At 49.1% G+C, this 11,763-nt stretch overlaps 1 protein-coding gene across 1 annotated transcript in view; it reads left to right on the top strand.

The window, feature by feature from the left end:
* The first annotated feature begins 4,261 nt into the window (after window positions 1–4,261).
* The window catches only part of Chaf1b (chromatin assembly factor 1 subunit B), an 18,399-nt gene continuing 10,897 nt past the window's right edge, over window positions 4,262–11,763 (top strand). Inside the window, exons 1-6 of the mRNA XM_005345211.2 lie at window positions 4,262–4,305; window positions 4,796–4,951; window positions 5,500–5,632; window positions 7,238–7,355; window positions 8,044–8,147; window positions 10,295–10,391. Coding sequence (XP_005345268.1) covers window positions 4,826–4,951; window positions 5,500–5,632; window positions 7,238–7,355; window positions 8,044–8,147; window positions 10,295–10,391 — 578 coding nt within the window. The 5' untranslated portion in view covers window positions 4,262–4,305; window positions 4,796–4,825. The remainder of the gene's footprint in view (window positions 4,306–4,795; window positions 4,952–5,499; window positions 5,633–7,237; window positions 7,356–8,043; window positions 8,148–10,294; window positions 10,392–11,763) is intronic.

Here is an 11,763-nt window from a genome sequence, read left to right as displayed (position 1 = left end):
CTTCGTGGTAGCTCTTATAAAGGAAAACATTTTGGGGGCTGGAGAGATGGCTCAGTGGTTAAGAGCATTGCCTGCTCTTCCAAAGGACCGGAGTTTGATTCCCAGCAACCACATGGTGGCTCACAACCATCTGTAAAGAGGTCTGGCGCCCTCTTCTGGCCTTCAGGCATACACATAGACAGAAAATTGTATACATAATAAATAAATAAATATTTTTTAAAAAAAAGGAAAACATTTTGTTGGGCTGTCTTACAGTTTCAGAGGTTTAGTCCATTATCATCATGGCAGGAACCATGGAATCATGCAGGCAGACATGGTGCTGGAGAGAGGGCTGAGAGTTGTAGAACATCTTGATCTACAGGTAATAGGAGACTGTACCACCCTAGGCATAGCTTGAGCAATTAAGACTTCAAAGCTGTCCTCCACAGTGACACACTTCCTCCAGCAAGGCCACACCTAATAGTGCTATTCCATATGGACCAAGTGTTCAAACACGGGAGTCTATGGAGGCCGTTCCTGTTCAAAGCAGACACAAAGCATGGGCAGAGTGGCGTGAAAATAAGTACCAGAAACCAAAAGTGGCTATTACTGAAACTCTCGAATTTGTCTACTGGAAGAACATCGTCCAATAAAGTCTGTCCATGCTTTCATGCTGAACAGTGGTGCCGCTCCCCTTTAATCACAACAGTCGCAGAGTGGGGGCGCAGAAGTAGGTGTGTCTCTGTGAGTTCAAGGCCACCCTGAACAACCAGAGGTACTCAAACCCTGTCTGGGGTGGGGGCGGGGAGAAAGTGGACTTAGCAGCAGGTTGTGTCTACTTGCGTTTTTTCCAATGGACATCAAGAAGTGAACCGCTCAGAGCCTGCCTTCCTGTCCTGTCAGTTTGCTCTCTACTGCACAGGAATCATTTGTACCTGGACTGGAGTGATAGCTGAGTTGTGTTTGCACAAGGACATGAGCTCAACCCTCAAGACCCCTGTAAAAGACCCAGGTATACTGACACCTAGTCCTTGGGAGTCCAGGCAGATTTCCTGGGACTTTCTGGCCAGTCAGCCTAGCTTACTTGAGTTCCCGCTAATGTCTTTAAAGAAGAATAAGGACTTTAGAGACAGCTTAGTGGTTGGGAGCACTGGCTATTCTTCCAGAGGACCTGGGCTCAATTCCCAGCACCCACACGGCAGCTCACGCTTTGTCTGTAACTCCAGTTCCAGGGGTTCCGATACCCTCACAAAGATACACATGCAGGCTTGTTGGAGATGAGCTTTGACAAGTATACCACTTACTAGGGCAGAGGCATGGGAAAAGTTAGTAAAGAGAATGAAGACGCGAGTGAAAATAAACACCAGTGCACATAAATAAATAATAAAAGGGTGGTCAGTACTTCAAGAGACTGAAGTTGCCCTCTAGGCGACACATAAATACATGAATGTACACAGACATAAAGGAGAGTGAAAACTTGTGCCGTCAAGGGCCTTGTGTTTTGTCACTCCAGAAGAGTTCTTCACAGAGACTTAAAACTCTTGCCGGTGACAAGTAGAACTGTTGGGTCTTGGCCTTGCCAGAGCTTTGGTAACTAATTGTGTTGACAGTTGTGCACATGTGTGTAATGTATTCTGATTTCCATCTCTTCCAACATCCTTATCGACTCATCCCTACCACTTCTTTTTCTGGTATTATTACATTTTTGGTTTTGCTTTGTGATATAGTTAGGTTGACCAGGACCATCTGTGTGACCATTGGATTAGGGTAGACATTGCCACCAGAAGACACGCGACCGAAGGCAATGATTTCGTCTTTCCCTGACAGGAGCAAGTGGTATAAGAATGAGGGGTGGGTGGGGCGTGCATCTGCATTCACCTCCCAATCATTGGAAAGAGCCTTCCCTAAGGCTGAGAGTAGCATTAGTCTGGGTACAAACATAAATATCCAGAAGGCAGCTGTACATGGTCAGGTCAGCTAAACAGCATTCAAGAATCAACACCAATCCCAGTTAGCTCTCAAGCCCATGCTTGTGGATCAGTCAGTTGTAGCTCTCAGGTTCGGCTACAGCACCAATGCCTGTCTGTCTGTTGCCATACTGCCTGCCATCATGATCAGGGCCTCACCCTCTGGAACTATAAGCCCTAAGAACTCTTTTTTCCTAAGTGGCCTCAGTCATGACATCTCTTCCCAGCAACAGAAAAGTAACTAAGACATGGGCACATCTTTTTGTGATGGTTGACCTCAAGCAGTGGTGCCACTGTCATACAAGTGAGCACATCTTCCTTTTGTCAGAGCTTCTAGAATAAGAGAAAGAGAGAGAGAGAGAGAGAGAGAGAGAGAGAGAAGAGAACATATGAAGCAGTAACACTATGGTATAGTATTGCTGGGATCTGCTGAAATTTGCACAGGCATATTTATAGAGCTGGTAGCTGAGAAACCACTTCCATGAAGATGCAAAAATGGATGAACTCTGGGCTTTTCAGAGTCCTGGGTTCTTGATAATGAAGTGGAGTCTTTACACAACTCTAAGTGTAATCCCAGCACTCTGGAGGTGGAGGCAGGAGGATCAGACATTTAAGGTCATTCTCAGACTGCATCATATGTTTGAGAGCTTCATTGCGTGCGGGGATACAAGAGACCCTGTCTCAAAAAAAAAAGCATAACTGAAAATGTAAATACTATTTTGCCTAAGGTTGATTATAATTTTTAATTTTTTTAGATTTCTAAATTTCATGTGTATGAGTTTTGCCTGTATGTATGTATGTGCACCATACCTCTGCCTGGTGCCATTGGAGGTCAGAAGAGGTGTTGGATTACCTAAAACTGGAATTAAAGGTAGTTGTGAACCACCATGTTGGTGCTGGGAACTGAACTCTGGCCCTCTCTCAAAGAAGCTGCAAGTGCTTTGAAGATGACCTGGGGGGACTGGAGTGATGGCTGGACTGGAACACTGAGTGACTGCTCTTCCAGAGGATCCAAGTTCAAATCCCAGAACCCACATGGCAGCTCACACCTGTCTGTAACTCTAGTTCCAGGGCTTCTGACAGGCTCATGCAGACATGCAGGCAAAACACCAATGTTCATAATATAAAAAAAAAAAAGATTAAAGAATGACCTACTGAGTCATCTCTCCAGCTCTTGAACTTAACCCTTTATAAAAATGGCTGGAGAGATGGCTCAGTGATTAAGAGCGTTGCCTGCTCTTCTAAAGGTCCTGAGTTCAATTTCTGGCAACCACATGGTGGCTCACAACCATCTGTAATGAGGTCTGGCGCCCTCTTCTGGCCTGCAGACATACAGACAATATTGTATACATAATAAATAAATACATATTTTTTTAAAAAATGTACTTTTCATATGCTGACCTATAAGAAGTCAAGGCCATAGGAGACAAGAGTCTTGCTACTTAAAAATATGCGAGAAGGGTTATGGGTGATGAATTAACCATTAAATAATTGGAATGGGAGTTACGGCTTAATTTCCTGTGCACATTCACAGCCTGAAGCCCAGGCTGGCCTCAAACTTGACGTGTAATCATGGATGACCTTCAACTCCTAGCTCTCGTCTTGCTTCCACCTCTTGAGTATTGGGTTAATACTGTAACAACTATGCTAGGCTCACATCCTTAGGAGAGGGCAGAAAACAGGTTCTAGTTTATTGACATTTGGAACTCCGGAAGCCATTCTGGGAGCTCTCAAATACTCACCGCTTTGGGCGGGTGTTATTTGGTCATATCGAATGAGTTCCAGTTTCCCACCTGTCCTACAGTGCTATATTTAGTTTTTGTTTAGTCTTAAATTGTCCAGGCTGGCCCCGAACTCTCTAAGTAGCTGAGGATAACCTTGTGCTTAGGATCCCCCCTTGAGTGCTGGGATCACAGTCAGGGTCTGGAACCCGCCCCTGTAGGCTGGGCTGCGTTTCCAGCCCTGTTTATCTTTCAGACTGCAAATTCCCCGCCGGCAGACCCGGGTCGGCTAAGCTGGACGCCTAGAAAAACACTGCAGAACTGTCGGGAAGGCACCTCCAGAGACGCGGGAACAGATTCCGGGTCCCGCCCCGCGAGAGCCACGGGCCTTGGCAGTCCCGCCCACGGGAAGGAGGGGCGTCCATAGCCCTGCCCACCGGAAGCTGCGGGGTCGCGGCGGCCCCGCCCACGGGGAGGAGGGACGCCCTAGGACTCCCGCCCTGCAAGAGCCTTTGCCTTGAGACAGCCCCGCCCACATATGGGAGGAGCGTCCTGGTCCACGCCCTCCAGGAGGCGTGGTCTGCGGCGCGCGGGAAGCAGCGGGCGGTGGCGGCTCCTTGCGGACCGCGTCCCGGCAGGTAGGTTCCTTGCTGATCCAGGGTTTTCCGCGCCTCATAACCGGGTCGGGCTGCAGCTGCTCGCAGGGCCGCGGGGCGGGATTGCGGCGCTGGCTCAGGCGGAGGTCGGTCCGTCCCAGGCCGCCGTCCCTACTGGGACCCGGGACCGGACCCGCGCGCCTCCCGCCAGGCCCGAACCCGCGCCCCTCCCAACAAGTCCCTCTGCCGGGAGGCAGCTGGCCAGGGGGACTGCTCGCACCCGGGTACCGGTCCCAGGACCCCACCTCGGCGGGATGCGCTGCAGCCCCCCGCCTCACCTCCTGCTCCGGCGTTTGATTTCTTTCTTTTCCGGAACTACCGGTAAAATAGTGGGAGCCTGTGTGAATGGTTTAGCTGAAGTTTGCAGATGTCCGTCATCAGCCTCGTCTCAGCTGGCGTTGCAGTGCAGTTTACCTGGGCTCTCCCTTGCTGTTCCAGGGTCGTGGTTTTAACTCTTTGCTAACGTTTCCAGCCTCCCTTTGCCCGGCGGAGACTCGGGAGGATGAAAGTGATCACGTGTGAAATCGCCTGGCACAACAAGGAGCCAGTGTACAGCCTGGACTTCCAGCATGTGGCAGCCTGCAGGATCCACAGACTGGCGTCCGCGGGAGTGGACACCGCCGTCAGGGTAAATGGGCAGGTGGGAGGACTCAGGGAAGTCCCATGTGGAGTCCAAGTTTTCATTCCTTCATTGGAAACTGAAACCAGCAGCTCAAGTTGGTTTGCCACCTAGCCTGGAATGCTAAATTCCCAGGCCTGGGGTAAGCAAGGAAGGCTGGAGAGATTGACTTTCTTAACTTTGTCTATTTTGTTACTAGTTGGTCCCCAGTGTCTTAGAATACCCAGACCACTGGTGCTGGTACAGGATAGAGGATCCGAAGTAGGAGATTTTCCTCAGGGATAGTGAGTTTGAGGCCAGCCTGGGCTGGGTGAGACCTTGTCACAAAAATGCTGAGACTCTTTCCTGTGCTGTGGCCATTTGCCCTAGAAAGAGATGACAGGGAAGATGGCAGCTGCAGGGACTGCTGGTTTACATTTACTTGAACACTTCCTTCAATTTGCAAAGTTTCAAAAGGAAAATTGCATTTTCTGCCAGAAAACATAGTTGTCTAGTGAGAGAGAGATAGATGGTGGCTGGTGTCTTTCTTTCTCTAGTGAATATTTTGCTGTCAACAGATCTGGAAGGTGGAGAAGGGGCCAGATGGGAAAGCCACTGTGGAATTTCTCTCCAATCTCGCTCGGCACACCAAAGCCGTCAATGTTGTACGGTTTTCACCGACTGGGGAGATCTTAGCATCCGGAGGCGACGGTAAGTATTGTATTTAACAGTCCATCAGCCTCATGCTTAGCTCTCCTGACTAATGGTGACATTTGAGCTGGGGTGACTGCAACCACAGCACTTGGAGGCTGAGGCGGGATGACCGAGAATTGAAGGGCCAGCTTGGGATAGGAAGCAAGAAAGTCAGATAGTGAGATCTGAGCTGGTTGTGTCTTCCCGTTGGGATGTCATGGGCCCTCTCTGTCCGTATGCCTTTCCGATCGTTGGATAAGTACCATTTTTGGAGTGTATCAGGTGTGAAGATGGCAGACTTAGCATTGAACTTGAGAAGATATGTCTGAGAATGGCTTCTTTTTTTCCCCATTTGTCCCCCACAGGCTGGTAGGAAAAGTCGGCACACTGTGCCGTTGTCCCGGAGTGGTACTGGGTGGGCCTATCATCTCTGGTGGTTGGCGTGGGCCCTGCATCTTGGTGTAGCCCTCCCACAGTTTCTGCCTGTTTGGGGTGGATTGATCTGTGTTGTCTGTCTGTGCTGCCATGAGAAGAAAACACAGACAAAGAGATCTTTATACTATAGAGGACAGCATAAAGTAAAACAAGTCGGAGTTTTTGTTTGCACAAAGAGAATGATTGAGTTCTGTGTCATAATGCCCAAAATGTGTGTGTGCCAGAATGCCCAGAATGGGCGTATGTGTGTCTGTGTACACGCAGAGATGTACGTGCACGCACACAGTTATAGGGAAGTGGTAAGCGGAACAGCGTTGAGGCTCTCACTGTCTCCTACGAAGTGGCCCTGGACAGCTCCCCCCTTCCCAGAATCCCTTAGCCTCGAAGAACGCCCCTCCCTCTAGTCATACCATGGAGAATGGAGAGCTCACTCCTTCTCCTGCAGGCTCCATGATGAGTTTGTAAGTTCAGATCCCAGGTGGCTTTGAGTGCGCTCCTCTGTATTTCTGCTCACTCACTCGCTCTCCTTCCTGGACAGGTGAGAAGGAACGCATGCGTTGTGGGTTATATGGTGAGCCTGGGAGAAATCTCCAGGTTCAGACAAGCTAATGGCATGTCCGTAATGACGTGAATAGGTGGCAGGGATAGGTGGCTTGCCATGTTCAGGCCACCATGTTGTAAGGACTTTGCGGATTCCTCCCATTCTGTCCTCGTGGGACCCCATGAGATGGGTATGCAGCTGTCTCTAAGTCGTTTGTCCGGTTTCTCCATGTAGTCAGCTACTCTGCAGTGGTATTTTGCTGGCCCAGGGAGCCTATATGCACGAGGAGCCTAGACTGCTCTATTATGAATTGTTTTCATTTTTGTTTCAGGGAAGAAGACAAATTTACTTGTCCTTTTCAAATTCCTTGTGTTTTTTTAAGATAGGGTCTCCTTTAGCCCAGGAGAACTCACCATGTAGCCAAGGCTAGCCTTGAATGTCTGATCCTCCTGACTTAGACTCCCTGAGGCTGGATTACAAGCATAGACATACCATCATACAGTCTGTCCATAGTCTTAGAAGTGAACAACTGACTCTTCAGGGCTAGAGTGGCCATTGAGTGACATACAACTTACACAACACCCTAAAACTCCAGAGGTGAGGAGGGCATGGGAAAGCTGCTTCACGCTGTACTGATCCTCCCACAGATGCTGCCATTCTGTTGTGGAAGATGAATGACAGCAAGGAGCCAGAGCCCAGCGCCTTTCAGGAGGAGGACGAGGCTCAGCTGAATAAGGAGAACTGGACTGTGGTAAAAACCCTGAGGTAAAGGGGAGGGGCTGTGGGAGCTATGTTTGTATTACTTTCTGTAAGTCATGATTATGTGTGTGAGCGAGAGTGCATGCCATTGCGTGTGGGCACCTGCAGAGGTCAGAGGGGGCATCAGATCCCTTGGAACTGCAGTTATAGGGGACACTGTGGTCCTTCTCGGTGCCGAGAACCGAATCTGATTCCTCCGGAGAGCAGCGAGTGTGCTTAAGCTCCAGCTGGATAACTCTTCTTTACAGCCTGAGTACTTGAGTAGTTTGTGTGCCTGCCGGGCAGCGGTGGCGCAGCACAGGCCTTTACGCAGAGGCCGGCAGATCTCTGGGTTCAAGGCCAGCCTGTTCTACAGCGTGAGTTTCGGGACAGCCAGGGCAACACAGAGAGACCCTGCCTCAAAAAAATGAAAAATAAATAAAACAAAAAGTTTTGTGTGCCTAACTTAAAACTTTTTGCCTACTTCATAAAATAATAAAGGATAAAAACAGAAAAAAATAGATTTTTCTTTCTATTATGAAATTTTCCTTGGTAAAAATAGAATTGTGCCCCCTCCCCCCCATAGCCAGGGCTGACAGAGCTCCACTGAGAATTTCTAGAATCTCATTTAAATGTATGATCTCAGACCTGGAACTTTTTGATAGCTTTTCTCTTTTGCAGTTATAATCTTATTTCTTCTGTCTTTGGGCTCCAGGGGCCACTTAGAAGATGTGTATGATATTTGCTGGGCCACTGATGGGAATTTGATGGCCTCCGCCTCTGTGGATAACACGGTTATCATATGGGATGTCAGCAAAGGTGAGTGATATAGTTGTTTATTTATATTAAATTAGGTGTATGTGCACATGCACACAGTGTCACGGAGTCCATGGTTGCCATGAAGAGCTGTGGGTGGGCACTACCTGTGTGGTTCCTGTATAAGAGCAGTCGGTACTCCTACCTGCCAGGCTCCAGACCAAGTGGTAGGCATCAGCTGTTAGGAGGAGCGGGGAAAGGCTAGGTTGGGGGTGCCGGCGGGGACCAGCTATGGAAGAAGCTGAAATCAGGTTCTCATCCTAGATCTCATCATTTCATTCAGTCAGCGCCAACCTCAGCAGTATGTCCCTCTCTCGCCTCCTTCTGTTCACCAAAGCCTTTACTGGAGAGCTCTGCACGCCCCCCCCCCTAACACCCTCCCCACCCCTCACCCAGGAGACTCAGGTCCCAGAGTCCTCTGTTTCTGGTTTGTTATCCCCCTCTCCTGGTATTTCTGTGATAAGGCACCATAACCAAAGCAACTTAGAAAAGGAAGTGTTTAATTTGGTGCTTATGGTTTTGGAGGGTGAGAGTCCCCATCCATCATGCTGAGGAGTACGGCAGGCAGTCAGGCATGGCGCTGGAGCCACACTGGAGAGCTTACGCCTTATTCCATACTGTGAAGCCGGGAGGGAGAGCCAGCTGACTGGAAATGGCACAGGCTTTTTTTTTTTTAAAGATTTATTATGTACACAATATTCTGTCTGTGTGTATGCTTGCTGTTCAGAAGAGGGCACTAGATCTCATTACAGGTGCCTGTGAGCCACCATGTGGTTTCTGGGAATTGAACTCAGGACCTCTGGAAGAGCAGTCAGTGCTCTTAACCTCTGAGCCATCTCTCCAGCCCCGGCACAGGCTTTTAAAACCTCAAAATGCACCCCTAGTTTCACACCTTCTCCAACAAGGCCACACCCCCTAATCCTTCCCAAACAGTTCCACCAACTGGGGGCCAAGCATTCAGATGAGCTACAGGGCCGTTCTCATTCCAGCCTCTGGCTGGCTGTTTTCTTTCTTGCTTGCCTCCCTGTGTGATTTCAGACCCGCAGAGTCTGTCCCTTTGACTGTCTTTCTTCCATTTTACCCTTAGAGACAAATCCCAGCCTGGGCTCTATGTTGTGTGCCACCTTTAAGTTTCCCAGCCCTGGCCTTGGGTCTGTTTCTCAAACCCTTGCACTTGCCAGGCCTGGCCTCATAGTCTTCTCTTGACCAGCAGACTTGCAATCCACTCAGGCCTCCTGGAGTGCTCTTCTCAATCCCCAGCTGCCTTAATCCCAGCCAACTTCCTAGAAAGACTTTCAGGGAGAGAGATGCTCTCCTATGGAGTAGGGAGGATGGCACATTGAGATTCGGCTGAAGCAGCCTGCTGGCCGAGGCACACTCCTTTAATCCCAGCACTCAGGAGGCAGAGGCAGGTGGATCTCTGAGTTTGAGGCCAGCCTGGTCTATGAGATCCAGGACAGCCAAGCTACACAGAGAAACCCTGTCTCAAAAAGAGAGAGAAAAAGAGAAAAGAATTAGGCTGGCACACGTCCCGTGCTGTGACCTGTGACTCTTCTGTCATATTTTCTAAACTTCAGCTTATTGGTTGGTTTGAGCTTCTTGAGACAAGGTCTCAGGTAGCCCAGAGTTCGTACCCAAGGCTAGCCTTGGACCCTGGATGCCCCTGCCCTCCTTCCCAAGTAGTTGTAGCTTCCTCTTTGAAACCCAGATCACCTTCCAGCTATCGGTTTTCCTGGCTTGTCCCTCACATACGAAGCCCTCTAACTGTACTGTGACTTCTCCTCCTCCTCCTCCTCTTCTTCCTGACTCCTGTCTTTCCATCAGCCGTTCCCAGTTACCACCACCCATGCTAAGCTCAGCTGAGACAGGGTAAGGGGTTCTCTCGTCCCCATCCCTCCCATCCTACCCAATCCAGACAACTAAACTCAGGTCCTCTGACCCACATAGCCTTACACTTGATGTCGAAGCCTAAATCCCTTACTCTGAATGCTGGACTGGAGGGCGGGGCTGTGTGGAGTGATCTTGGGGAACACGGCCTCTCCAGGACTGCTGTAGAAAGGCAGGCTGGAACGAGGCCATAGTGTGGCAGTCTTGAGTTCATGCAGCGTGCTGTAGTGGTCTTAATAATGCTTTTGTGTGCTTCTTCATAGGGCAGAAGATTTCCATTTTCAACGAACATAAAAGTTACGTACAAGGAGTTACCTGGGACCCTTTGGGTCAATATATTGCGACCCTGAGTTGTGACAGGTGTGTAAGTAACGGAAGTTTTTGTAGATCCTCTATCACAGCCTCAGGAAGGGCTTCGATAGTCCGGTTTGGGCTCTTTTGTTCTTTTTTGGTTTTTTTTTAGATTTATTAATTTATTATAGATACAACATTTCTTCCATGTACACCTGCACACCAGAAGAGGGCACCAGATCACATTACAGATGGCTGTCAGCCACCATGTGGTTGCTGGGGATTGAACTCAGGACCTCTGGAAGAGCAGTCAGTGCTCTTAACTGCTGAGCCATCTCGCCAGCCCGGCTCTTTTGTTCTTGATTTGCTTATTCCAAAAAGACAGGAATGATAGGCCGGGTGCCTTATGCAGAACTGGCACTGGTGAATCTTAGTGAATGGATGGATTGGTGTAGAGGAGCTTGTGTGTTTGCCTGCATGTGTGTCTGTGCACCGTGTGTGCCTGGTGCTCTCAGAGGCCAGAAGAGGGCACTGGATCTCCTGAAACTGGAGTTACACACAGTTGTGGGCGGTCAGTGCTGGGCACAAACTGGGGTCCTCTACCAGAGTAGAGCATGCTCTTAGTCACCGAGCCCTCTCTCCAGCCCTTTATTGTTTTTTTTGAGACAATGTTTCACGTAGCCCAGGCTGCCCTCAAACTTTCTACCTAGCCAAGGCTGTCTCTGACTTCACATCTTCTTGCCTCCACCTCCCGAGTGCTAGGATTTCAGCTGCTCTGCCAGGCCCTGGGTTATGCAGTGTTGGGGGCTGAACACGCATCAGGTACGCTGGGCAAGCACTCGGGTAACAGAGCTTCATCGCCAGCCCTCAATTTTACTTTTACTTTAAAATTTTACTTTTACCCAATTTTACTTTTAATTTAAAAATTGAATTTAATATAGCCCTGAAATAGGAACAATATACAACCATTTTTTTTTTTTAATTGTAGACTGTCGTGTTCTGAATACCATGCATTTTCTGATGTCTTGTTGAGAGAGACCAGTTTGGTTAGTGGGAACAGTCCCTTGGGAGCAAGATTCATTTGCTGGCATTTCCATCCTAACTCTTTAGGGGTGAGGGGAGCACAACCATGTCTTACTGATCCTCCTTCCTCAGCTTCCAGTGTCTCACTCTATAGCCAAGACTGGCTTCGACCATGGTGATGGTGATCCTCCTGCCTCAGCTTCCAGTGTCTCACTCTTTAACCAAGGCTAGCTTTGAACTCATGGTGATCCTCCTGCCTCAGCCTTCCAGTGTCTCACTCTTTAACCAAGGCCTGCTTTGAACTCATGGTGATCCTCCTGCCGCAGCCTTCCAATGTCTCACTCTATAGCCAAGGCTGGCTTTGAACTCATGGTGATCCTCCTGCCTCAGCCTTCCAATGTCTCACTCTATAGCCAAG

Source organism: Microtus ochrogaster, chromosome 2 (assembly GCF_000317375.1).
Source record: "Microtus ochrogaster isolate Prairie Vole_2 chromosome 2, MicOch1.0, whole genome shotgun sequence".
Classification (NCBI taxonomy): domain Eukaryota; kingdom Metazoa; phylum Chordata; class Mammalia; order Rodentia; family Cricetidae; genus Microtus; species Microtus ochrogaster.
This window is presented reverse-complemented; position numbering and strand designations above follow the sequence as displayed.